Source organism: Danio aesculapii, chromosome 3 (assembly GCF_903798145.1).
Source record: "Danio aesculapii chromosome 3, fDanAes4.1, whole genome shotgun sequence".
Taxonomy (NCBI): Eukaryota; Metazoa; Chordata; class Actinopteri; order Cypriniformes; family Danionidae; genus Danio; species Danio aesculapii.
The window spans coordinates 45,779,724-45,792,765 of record NC_079437.1 but is presented as its reverse complement, the minus strand read 5'-3'; the positions used below and the strand labels follow the sequence as shown (position 1 = coordinate 45,792,765).

The 13,042-nt window shown below is 32.5% G+C and overlaps 2 protein-coding genes across 2 annotated transcripts in view; one reads left to right on the top strand and one right to left on the bottom strand.

Moving 5' to 3' along the window:
- Positions 1-1,024: 1,024 nt before the first annotated feature.
- Positions 1,025-4,881, bottom strand: LOC130219660 (coiled-coil-helix-coiled-coil-helix domain-containing protein 5). Its single transcript, XM_056452117.1, has 4 exons — positions 4,791-4,881; positions 4,423-4,563; positions 1,388-1,539; positions 1,025-1,294 (listed from the first exon to the last, which is right to left on the bottom strand). Coding segments are annotated over exons 1-4 (321 nt in total). The 5' UTR covers positions 4,793-4,881; the 3' UTR covers positions 1,025-1,268.
- A 760-nt stretch (positions 4,882-5,641) lies between these two features.
- Positions 5,642-13,042, top strand: part of atp13a1 (ATPase 13A1) — a 46,485-nt gene continuing 39,084 nt past the window's right edge. The window contains exons 1-4 of the mRNA XM_056454112.1: positions 5,642-6,098; positions 6,286-6,375; positions 9,788-10,051; positions 12,306-12,461. Coding sequence (XP_056310087.1) covers positions 5,778-6,098; positions 6,286-6,375; positions 9,788-10,051; positions 12,306-12,461 — 831 coding nt within the window. The 5' untranslated portion in view covers positions 5,642-5,777. The remainder of the gene's footprint in view (positions 6,099-6,285; positions 6,376-9,787; positions 10,052-12,305; positions 12,462-13,042) is intronic.

Below are 13,042 nucleotides of genomic sequence, written 5' to 3'. Positions count from 1 at the left end.
TAAAATATTATTTTAATAAACATCAGTTTCAAATGCACCAAAATATATTATCTAAATATTAGTTTTCAAAATGGGGTGTACCCATTTACAGTTAAATTATTAAACCTCCTGAATTATTAGTCCCCCTGTATTTTCCCTATTTTTTTAACACATTACTAAACATAATAGTTTTAATAACTCATTTCTAATAACTGATTTATTTAATCTTTGCCATGTGACAGTAAATAATATTTGACCAGATATTTTTCAAGACACTTCTATACAGCTTAAAGTGACTAGAAAGGGTAACTACGTTAATTAGGTTAACTAGGCAGGTTAGGGAAATTAGGCAAGTTATTGTATAATGATGGTTTGTTCTGTAGACTATCGATATAATATCTATCAATATCGCTAATAATATTGACCTTAAAAGGTTTTTTAAAAAAATTTAAAACTGCTTTTATTCTAGCTGAAATAAAACAAATAAGACTTTCTCCAGAAGAAATAATATTATCAGACATACTGTGAAAATTTCCTTGTTCTGTTTAACATCCTTTGAGAAATATTTAAAAAAGAATAAAAAAAATTCAAAGGGGGCTAATAATTCTGACTTCAACTATATATTGATCACTGTACTTATTAATAGTTTTAATTTTATTTATGGGGAAACATGTAAAGCTGTATCCTACTTTTCTTGTTTTGATGCTCAAAATCCCTTTTTGGGGAAGAAATCCATGTTTCAGAGATGTGAAAATAATAATAATAAAACGAAAGAAAGAAGAGCATGTTAATCTAAAAAGAATTACATTTTTTCCCCTGCCTCTCCTAATTTCAGACCTTTTTTACATCTCATTTAAAAACTATATTATTTTATTTCTCTTGTTATAAGTCCTCTGTGTATTTTTGCAGCAGAATCTCATTTTAGGGAACAATAAACACTTTGGGATTTATCGATTCAACAGTGAACCAAAATGCTGCTAAAACAGGACACACAATCTTTAAAAGGGCAGAGATATTTTTTAAAAATATATTATTTTTTATTGCAACTGTGTTTTTAATATCATGGAAACATTTTAAAAATGGTTCATCTCATAAATAGTGTGAAAACTTCCAACAAACAAAAGAAGAAGAAAAAAAATCACATTATACAGTTTGAGAAAAACTAAAGGTTTGCAAAATATTGAGTTCTTGTTTTTGGTGTGTGTGGCACTTCTTCAGACATTTTCAAAACCCATTTCTTCCCAGTATTGAGCATTAATCACCTGTGTTCCTCATTAAACAGAACCCGTCTATGACGGCTGAGGCGCAGCGTGTGCTGTAGGAAGAAAGTTGTTCATTCATTATGTCTTTATGCTGCAGATTTTGGATATGATAAAAGCACACACCCACACACACAGTCAGTTCTCACCAACTCCAGAGAGATCGACGGTCTCGACGCAGGTCAGGAACCGTGAGAGGTGAGACTGACAGACTTCAGCTGAGCTCTGATTCTCCTGCAGACAACGCTCGAACACCGAGAACTCACTTGCACAGTCTGAGCGGATCTTCCTGATCACTGGACTGCAGCGACAAACGACAACAACATCACATACAGACTGATTTGCATATTCAACTGGGTAAATAAACTGTTTAGTTCTTGATTTAGCTTTTCTGTCAGACACTGTACTCAGAAAACTCATGTGAGCTTTTAGGAACTTTTTTTAGGAACATGTTTGTGTTTCTTAAGTAAATATGGGTCAAGATCTTGTGTGGAGCAAACATGTTTAGGTAATAATTGAAATAGATACTTATTCTGAGTTGTACTCATTTAAAAATTTATAAGAATTAGGGAAAAATATTGTAACTAACAAATAGATACAGCCTAAAGGCTTGAAGCTGCAACTGATGAGGATTCTATCTATCTATCTATCTATCTATACAGTGCTCCGCATATATAAGTACACCCCTCACAAATCTCTCATTTAAATTCATATTTTTAATAGGAAGCTATACAATATTATAATTGAGCATATACATTAGATTAGTCAGTACTGAAGCCAAATCTGGAGCTTATCTAACAAAATAACTTACGATAATGGTCCAAAAATAGTACACTCAAATTCATATGTTATAGACAAATATTAAATAAAAAAAGAAAGAGCAAAAATCAAGAGTAGGGCTGTGCAATTAATTAAAATCGAATCACAATCGCTATTTGAAGCGTTGTGATTAGCTAATCGGAAAAGGCTGTGATATGGAATATATATGTGTTATTTAATTTCCCCCACCCAGAGCAAATGTGTGACTGCTGTCTGTGTGTGATAGACTTACCGGCCAAATGAGTGTGCACATTTTTGCTCTGCCCTATCAGAATGTTTCAATTTGCCTCTTATTAGCCCTGTTTGCTGAGTGTTCTGTATTTTTGATTTAGATTTTTTTTGTTTGTAAAATAAGCTACACAATCTCTCTAACTTGTTTACAGAAAGGTAAGGTCATTTTATGTGTGCTTAGTGTTTGCTTTAGAGAAAAATGTCTTTAATTTCTAAATATTTTAAAACAAATCAGAATAAATGTTGGAGTAAGTTACTATCTTTTCAGTTTCTTTTTTTTAACTAACACTCACTGTATTTTAGCAGTAAAAAGTTATGATGCAGATTATTGAGCTGAAGCTTGACTACAAAATTAAATCGCAAAATCCGTCAAAAAATTGCAATTAGATATTTTCCCCAAACCACACAGCTCTATTTTTTTTTTTCAATATTTTGCTTGAATTTAAATGTAATGAACTATCTTTCCATTTCTAAAGATGTTCAGTGACTCGTGAGATGTTTGATGGATAAAAATATTCATTTTCAAAATGGGGTGTATTTATTTATGCTGACAACTACATACATATACACACACACACACACACACACACACACACACATACATATATATATATAATGTCTATAATATTTAAATATATATATATATATTCAATATTATAGATATTTTAGTGTCACTTATGTTTTGTATATGGGGGAAAATGTATTTAATTAATTTTAAGTTTTAAAAGCATTATAAATGTAAAGATTTGTGACATAAAATAGGCTGTTTTCAACTTAATATTTCATAACCAGCAATGTTTGGATAAACCATATACAATTAAATAAAAAAAAGAACATACAACATTCAGTTTCAGATTTTATCTTCACTAGCACAGCTGTCTGACTGACAAAGTAGTACATCAGGGCTCAACAATAAGGACTGCCCGATTGTCCTGGTCATCGTGAGAGATGCTCGGGACAGTGGACTGGATCGTTACTGGCCCGATCGGGCCTTGTTGATAAAGTTTAATTTGCCTGCGACTATTTATCAATTGCATGCAAATACAGTCTTAAAATGGAGAAATAGTTTGTGTTTTTAGGTCTTAAATGTTACCTTCTCTGTGATGTCGTAAACATCATACTTCTTTTTAATTCCGTTTAACAGATTGGATGTTTTTAGCACGTTATTTTTTTCCCATAACCTGGTAACAATCAGTACAGCAAAGAGGCTGTAACATCAAATTATAAGGCCAAAAAGAAACGTCTGTTTCTAACGTCTTGGAAGCAGACATTTTCATGGGTACAACACAACGAAAAAAAAAATGAAGTGGACAATTTGCTGTCAGTTTGGTAAGTCAGCCACCTTTTGTTAAATAATTCAGAAGTGCAATAAAATGCCTGCAAAATTTCCATACTGCGCTTTTTGATTGCAAAACACTTTGAATTTTGCTCATTATGTATTTATTAACATTTTTTTTTATATATCTAAATTATAGATTCACAGACGTTATTTTTGACACATTATTTAAAATATTTGGCTAAGAAATAGCTATTAACTTATTTTTTTGGTGGGGCCAGTCAAAATTTTGGCAGGGCAAGTAAAAATCTGAACTACTGGCCCGAGCAGCTACTAGAACAAAATCCTTAGCGTTGAACCCTGTACATTAAATATCATTATGGTTTTTGATGTTTTCATTCTGTGTGGTGGAATAAACCGTGTGCAGTCATCATAAAACAACAGAGAACAAAACTTTGTTGTCTTATGAAAACTATTAAAATTTATGGATTGAACTATCACTTTATTTCTAATAGAAAGCTTGAGTCTGAAAGCACGATGGTGCTGGTGATGAACATTATGTTTGTGATGTGCACATACGTGGTGTGTGTGTGTGTGTGTGTGTGTGTGTGTGTGTGTGTGTGTGTGTGTGTGTGCGTGTGTGTGTGTGTGTTCAGCTTTGTGGTCTTGTTTTATGATGTCTTCATTGACTTAGACGTATTTAACAATCAGTTATGAGAACTATTATAATAACAATATTAATTTATGGGGTCAACTATCCTCTTAATTTCAAACGGAAAGCTTGAGACTGAAACCTGATGCTGCTGGTGATGTTCAGCATGTATGTGATGATGTGTGTCTGTCTATCTGTGCACATACTGTGAGGATGTGCAGTGAGCGACCCTCAGCTTCAGCTCCTGACATTTCTCCTGCCAGGATGTGGGGTTGGACACCACGCAGCCGCCGTACTCCTCCAGCTCCTTCTGGCAGAATTTGGTCGTAATGGCCATTGCTGCTTCCCTGTCAGTAAAAAAGATTTTATCACGCTACATCTAGAATACAATAGGACATCAACAGCGGTCAAGAACACCACGACCGTATAAACATTGTGGTTTACCTAATGCTAGTTCATTAAGCTAATGAAGTTTAGCTTGCAATCAGGCTGTTGTCGTCGTATTAAAGCGTAAAGAATGATACATTTAATACACATAATGTCGAACACACAGCTGTAGCTCTGCTTTACTCACATGCTGAACTACTTTTATTTTCAGCCGCTTCTAGTGAATGAAGGTTATGCCGAATATCACGCACGCACATGTTCAAGGGAACGTCCGCGCTCCCGCCGGAGGAATGTGATTGGTCAATTTTTACACTTACCTTGATCCTATTGGTGGTTTTTGTTGAGCGGTTGAAAGAATGGGCGTGACTTTAATAAATTAATTTCTGTTTCCACTTTTATCTTCACTTTTACGGGGACCTTGGAAATGTATGAAAAAAAGCTTACAAATTTAGGACGAAAATAATAAATAAATAAATGTATAAATAAATATTTAATATATATAAATATTTAAGAAATAATAAAAACAAATAAAATAAATCATAAATTAATAATATTAATAATTAATATACAAACAATGTATTAAGATAAATGAAAAAATGCAGTAAAAGAAAGAAAAAGAAAGATTAAAAATAATGACAGCATTAATAATTTTAAGCGAATAAATAAAAAAGTTATTACATAATTTATAAATATATAAATATATAAATATATAACTTATAAATGTATATTATTAATATATTAAAGATTGATTAACATTACTGAAATAAATAAATACATTTGTAAATAAATGTCAGTTCTGCAATGACTACAAAAATACGCAATGTAACTTAGAAAAAGTACATATTCACAAATAATTATAGATGCATGTTGCATTCGTTTTTTCATAATATAATTTGGACAAGAATTGTGCACAAATTTTGTATATCCACTGGTGTTTATTTATGCTTTTACAGGTCATAAATATAAAAAAACATATCGTTCCACAAAAATCTCCACGCAACGACATGCACCGGATACTGCGTCACCGGCGTACGTGCTTGCGTACGCGGAAGCTGTCGCGTGTGTGTGTCTGAATTTTTTCAGAAATCTGTGGAGTGGGCAGACAACAGGCCGGTGCAAAGCTGCCCTTTTACCACCAGCGCCTGCAAGGAGGAGGTGGAGAGTAGGAGGAAGAATGGATGAAGCTAAAAAAGGGGCAAATATGGCCGCGGACGGCGTTGATGGGCCGGCGGGGACGCGGACGCGCGCGCCGAGCGACGACTTGGTGAGAGCAGTGTCTCTCCACAGCCGCAGGCCACGCATGCTGCACGGGACGGTCTTCCCGTTCCTCATCCTCTACCCGGCCTGTTTATATACGTGGTTTGGTGTTTACGGGGCAGCGGAGTACGTTGAGGCCGGACTACTGGCTCTCGCCGCTCTCGGGATCGCGCACGTCCTGACGGTGCTTTCTGGATACTGGTCCGTGCACGCGCACTGCCTGCTCACCTGCTCGAAGGTGAAAATCACGAATAAAACATGTTTGCTTCATGTAAACGTTAAACATAAACGGTGTTTTGATAGAATGACACATTTTTAATGATTGCTTTTATTTATTGGCTTGTTTTGGTGATGATGTCTAACATATGTTTGGGAGATTCTCAATGAAAAAGCAGACTGTGATTATGAAATTATGTCTCAAACAGGAGTCTGATCCAGTCAAAGCCACATTTGCAAAAGTTATACCAACACCCAATAATGGCTCAGCAGAATTAGTGCCTCTTCTGAGGGATAAGGTGAGATCTTTTTTTTCCCCTTTGCTTGATATTGGTCAAAAACACAAAGACAATAAGCAAATTTGGTAATGAAAACGATGTTTATTTTCATTTCTATAGCAGTTTTACAATGTAGATTGTGTCAAAGCAGCTTGACATAAAAGTTCTAATAAATTGAAATTGTGTCAGTCCAGTTTTAAAATACAGTTCACAGTTCAGAGTTAAAATACAGTTTTGTTCAGTGTGGTTTAAATCTCACTGTATTTAGTTTTAGTAATATTTATTGTTCTTTAATTATTTTTATTTTAGGGGTTTTCATGGCACTGAATGACATTCTTCTTTAAATTATTCGCTGTTTATCTTGTTGACAATTATAGAAAAATTTGTAATAATGATATTTTCAAATAATGTTAGGTTTATATAAAGATGCAACTGTTTGTGAATGCAGATTTGTGCCATTTGATTTAGAACCTTATATAAATAAACTCTATAACTACTTGATAATGACTATGATAATAGGAACTTGGTATATAAGTCCTTATAAAAGTATTTTAGACATAATTGCTTGGTTTTATAGGGCATTTTTTAATGTTTTTTGTACTTTTCTTTCATTTCTAAAGACACAAGTGTGACTAGTCTGATGAAAGACCACTAGAGAACTAAATTAGTACCAGTTGTACTAATATTGAGGGTTTTATTAATTTTCTTTTTACATATTGCTCTGAAATGTTGCACAACTGTCTGAATTTTTCACAGTATTTTTAATAATATTTTTCTTTTGGAGAGTGTCTTATTTCTTTTAGTTTGGCTGTAATATAGGCAGTTCTTTTTTTATATCATAAATATTGTTAAAACTATTTGTTTGACCCATTCAAACCACTTTTATCAAATGACTTGCCTAATAAACCAAAAACGCCTACATAACCTAGTTAAGCCTTTAAATCGCACTTCAAGCTGAATACTCAATACTGAATACTATTTGGCAAAATAGCTATATATATATTATTTTAGGGGTTTTATGGCACTGAATAACATTCTTCGTTGAATTATGCTACATTTGTCTTTTAAACAATAATTCAAATTTATTATTACTATTATTATTATTTTTTTAAATGTGTCTTCCCACTACTGGGTTGCAGCTGGAAGAGCATCCGCTGTGTAAAACATGTGCTTGATAAGTGGGTGGTTCATTCCGCTGTGGCAACCCCTGATGAATAAAGGGACTAGGCCGAAAAAAAAATGAATTAATGATAAATGTTGTGTTTATTTAAAGATGGAATGGTTGTGTTTAAATTCTCAGTCGTGGGTTGCTCATTGATACCATTTGATTTAGAAAATTTGGAAATTACATAAATATACTCTCTAGCTATATATCTGTATAAATTTATTGTAGGACCTAGGTGTTGTCCTAATGAAAGTATTTTAGACATAAGTGGTTTTATAGCTCATTTATTGGCAGATTGTACCCTAATAAAATGCCCTACATACAGTGGAAGTCAGAATTATTAGCCCCCTGTTAATTTTTTTCCACAATTTCTGTTTAACGGGGAGAAGATTTTTTTTTCAAACACATTTCTAAACATAATAGTTTTAATAACTAATTTCTAATAACTGATTTATGTTATCTTTGCCATGATGACATTAAATAATATTTGACTAGATTTTTTTCAAGACGCTTCGATACAGCTTAAAGTGACATTTAAAAGCTTAACTAGGTTAATTAGTTTAACTAGGCAGGTTAGGGTAATAAGGCCAGTTATTGTATAAAGATGGTTTGTTCTGTAGACAGTCAAAACAATTAGCTTAAAGGGGCTAATAATTTTGACCTTTAAAATGGATTTTAAAAAATTAAAAACTGCTTTTATTCAAGCTGAAATAAAACAAATAAGACTTTCTCCAGAAGAAAAAAATATTATCAGACATACTGTGAAAATTCTATTGCTCTGTTAAACTTCATTTGGGAAAAATTTAAAAAAGAGAAAGAAAAAAAATCAAAGGGGGACTAATAATTCTGACTTCAACTGTATTTTGTATTTCTCATTCATTATCAAAGACTAGTCTTTGAGGCCATTTCTAATCATGCCCATGATTTCTTTGTTCAGATTTCTTTGTTTACTAGAGAATTAACTAAGTAACAGTTTAATAAAACCTAATATTTAAGTTTTATTCTTATTTTTTAACAATATATATATTGCTCTGAAATGTAATAGTAGTTATACAGCTCTCTGAAATTTTCACAGTATTTTCTATTATATTTTTGATCTGGAAAATGTTTTTTTTTAGGTTAGGCTGGAATTAAAGCAGTTCTTTTTTATTATTAGTAAATATTATTATTATTAATAAGAAATTTATTAGTTCAAACTATTCAAACTACTGTTGTCCAATGACCTGTCTAATAAAACCTTTAAAACACACTTTAAACTGCATACTAGTGTTTTGCAAAATAGCTAGTAAAATATGTGCTCTCATCATGGCAAAGACAAAATAAATGAGTAATTAAAGCCATTAAATTTTTTTTAAACGTGTTGAAAGAAAGGTCTCCATTAAGCAGCACATTAGAAATATTTGAAAGAGTTAAAACTGGGCTAATAAGTTTAGAATATATTACTTATTTTTGCCTGAAACGTCATGATTGTATTTAGTGCTGCACGATATTAAAAAAATTTGACAAAAATACAGTACAAATTGTGAATTATGAAATGTTATTGCACTATAAAATAACTGTTTAAAAACTTTTGACTGGTAATGTATATTGACAAATATATAATATAATATATTGGGATATACTTTCATCATTATGAAGCATGCTGGATTGTGTTTTTTAATATTGTTTGTAAGTGACTTGTCTCTTTATGTGTTTGTTGTATCATGATGTTACTGCCTTAATTTAGTTGTCCCTTGCGGGATTAATAAAGTTGCTAAACTTAACTTATCTTAAAACTTAAACTTATGTTTAGCAAATTACATACATGTATATTATACTTTTTTTTTTTTTTCAAATTTAGTTCACAAAATTAGCACTTTTAGTACAGGAAATACATGTATACATTAGGCATGGGACAATAACGTTCATAAGGTATATGTAAGGTTTTTTTAATGTGTTTTTTAAAATGTGCTGCAAAGAAATCTGTATTATTGAAACTAATGAAAACAGCAAAAGTCAATAATTTATTTAAACTATTTAGCTTGACTGTTACAAAATATTATAAATGTTTCCTAAAATTTAAAATATTGTGTTCAATAGGGGGAAATTTTTATTTTTATTTATTTTACCCAGACAAAAAAAGAGCATATATTAGAGCAGTAATCACAATACTGTGAAACCATAGTATTTTTATCCAAGATTATCATACCATCTGAAACGTATACCAACCCATGCCTATTATTGTAGATGAAATGAAATCAAAAGATGTCCCTTTTTTCCTCTCTGTAGGATGAGGATGGAGCAGAAATCCTGTCCTTTGAGTTCCAGAAGATCCGTTATGTGTACGACAGCGAGGAGAAGAAGCAGTTTCTGCCGGTGGCCTTTCCCATCAGCTTTCCCATGAGCCATTTCCAAAACTGGAGAGGCTATCAGGAGGAGGCTCAGCTGCGGGCCGCAGAGAAGCGATATGGCACCAACCGTGCAGAGATGGTGGTGCCGGATTTCCTTGAGCTCTTCAAGGAGAGAGCCACAGCACCCTTCTTTGTCTTCCAGGTACTGTACATCTGTGGTTTATTGGATATTTACCATCAAGCTTTACATGCTGGATTGATAGCATGTACTATAGAAAAGTAGAGCTGGCTAGTAGCAGAAAACAGTTGAAGTCAGGAATTATTAGCCCCCCTGTATTTTTTTTACCCAATTTCTGTTTAACGGAAAGAAGATTGTTTTCAACACATTTCTAAACATAAAAGTTTTAATAACTCGTTTCCAATAACTGATTTATTTGAATAATTTATTAATAAATTATCATTTTGACCTTAAAATGTTTTTTTAAAGATTAAAACTACTTTTATTCTAGCCAAAATAAAACAAATTAAACTTTCTCCAGAAGAAAAAAAAACATTCTAGCAAATACTGTGAAATTTCCTTGCTCTGTTAAACATCATTAGGGAAATTTTTGAAAAAGCAAAGAAAAATCACAACCGGGCTAATAATTGTATGTAGAATCTGAATTATGTAATCAAATTATAAAAAACCAATATACTTGTAATAAGAGTATATTTAATTTTAGAGTAAACTATATTTAACTTTTATTATTAATCTTTTGTGAGTTTTATTTTACAGATTTTACAGAGAGGAGCAGAAACAGGTAACGAAGTAATAATGATCAAGAAAGAGCAGAGTTTATTGAATGATAGTTGCGTATGATTCAATGTTTCAATTCTACGATAAATCAAGAGCAATGGGAAAATTACTGCTTCACAACATTGTCCAGAGACAATACAGACCTTGAAATGGAGACATTTTTTTTCTCTTATTCTTGAAAACAAGTGTTGCTTAAATCCACACACTATTAAGATGATAACAATATTGAAAAAAGGAAATATAATAAAGCCATAAGTATAGGAAAATAGTAATAATATAAATCATAATCAACTGACAAATAATTGTCAATAGTAATCAAATCATAAGCTAACGATCAGTAAAATGATTATTAGATAAATGTCTTAAAGAATGGATTTCATGTGTCAAAATAATAGATTATCCTACTTCAATATACAGTTGAAGTCAGAATTATTAGCCCCCCCCCCCCCCCCCCCCCCCCCTTTGAATTTTTTTTCTTTTTTAAATATTTCCCAAATTATGTTTAACAGAGCAAGGAAACTTTCACAGTATGTCTAATAGTATTTCATTATCTTATTTGTTTTATTTCGGCTAAAATAAAAGCAGTTATTAATTCTTTTAAACACCATTTTAAGGTCAAAATTATTAGCCCCTTTAAGCTATATTTGTTTTCGGATAGTCTACAGAACAAACCACCGTTATACAATAACTTGCCTAGTTACCCTAACCTGCCTAGTTCACCTAATTAACCTAGTTTAGCCTTTAAATGTCACTTTAAGCTGTATAGAAGTGTCTTGAAAAATATCTAGTCAAATATTATTTACTGTTTTCATGGCAAAGATAAAATAAATTAGTTAATAGAATTGAGTTATTAAAACTGATCTGTGATTCGTACGGATCACAACCCATGGTTCAGAACACACATGGCCCACGGATAAATAAATTTTTTGACTGGTAGATTAATGCTAAATTTGTAACGTTCACAGAAAGCTTGTGTAATTCAAATCACATGTATAAAAACATTTAGGCTTTCCTGTAAAATGTAATGATGACGGAGGAAGTTGTGGTAGATTATTCGGAATGTGGCGGGTTTCTTAGCTGATTAAAGGTGTTTACTGTCACTACTTGTTTAGCCTGCATTAATGCATTCAGTGTAAGCTGCACGATTAATCATTAAAAGATTGCGATCTCAACAACCACGCAGCAAAAATTATAAATGATGGTGATTTGCACATGTTTAATAATCCTTCCAATTGCTGCATTCAAATCTGTGATTGAAAAACACAAAAATGAAGAAAGAGAATTTTTAATGTTTTGAGTTAGTTATGAAAGTTACAAATAGTCAAATAACAGAAGTACTGGGATAACAGTTTATAATGTAGATATAACCACTGATGTTTATGGTAAAGATTAAAATCACCATCATATGCATTTAACTTGACGGTCAAAAATAAAAATTGTAGGCAGCAATTACATTAATTAACCAAAAGGTGGCGACAACAAGCCTTGAAAAGTATCCTACTGAATTATTCTTTAAAAATGACACCACTACCCAGCTCTGAGTTGAAGGTTACTGTAAATGCTCCTGGCAGTGGTTCTGCATCAGATATTGAAACCAGGTCTAGATTTGAGTCAAATGTTGTGTGTTTGATATGATCTGTTTGTTTGTGTTGGTCTGCAGGTGTTTTGTGTTGGTCTGTGGTGTTTGGACGAGTACTGGTACTACAGTGTCTTCACGCTCTTCATGCTGGTGGCCTTTGAAGCGTCACTAGTGCAGCAGCAGATGAGGAATATGTCAGAAATCCGCAGAATGGGGAACAAGCCTTACATGATCCAGGTGACTCTCGGTTTTAGATTATTTGGAGTTTTTTTATCAGTGGTGGAAAGAGTATCTGTTGTAAATATTACTCAAAGAATAAGTAAAAAGTAGCTCTTTCTAAAGTACTCAAGAGTAGTGATTAGTGAGTATTACACTGTTAAAATTTGATGCGTTTACATGGAATTTGTGCATGTGTGTATAAACGTAACATTCTGTAGTGCACCTAGTTATTGCCCAGCAGGCACACAACATCATAAGACCTTAATATTAGGTTAGATTTAGGTTGTGATGTCAGGTGACCAAAATTCAGCATCTAGCCAGCATCTAAGGACAATGTTGTTTTGATGTCCAATAACGATGTCAAATGATGTTGATATTTGATTGATTTTAGGTTGTTAGAAAGTGACTAAAATCTAACATCAAGCCAACATCTTAAATCAGTGTCATATTGACGTCAAATACTGACATTTATTTGTCAGGTATGGCAACCAAAATCCAAGGTCTGAAGGACGTCATAGTGGTAACGTCCATACTACTTCAAACTGTAACATCATTAGATGTTGATATTTGGATGGTGTTAGGTTGGACAATGGCATTGG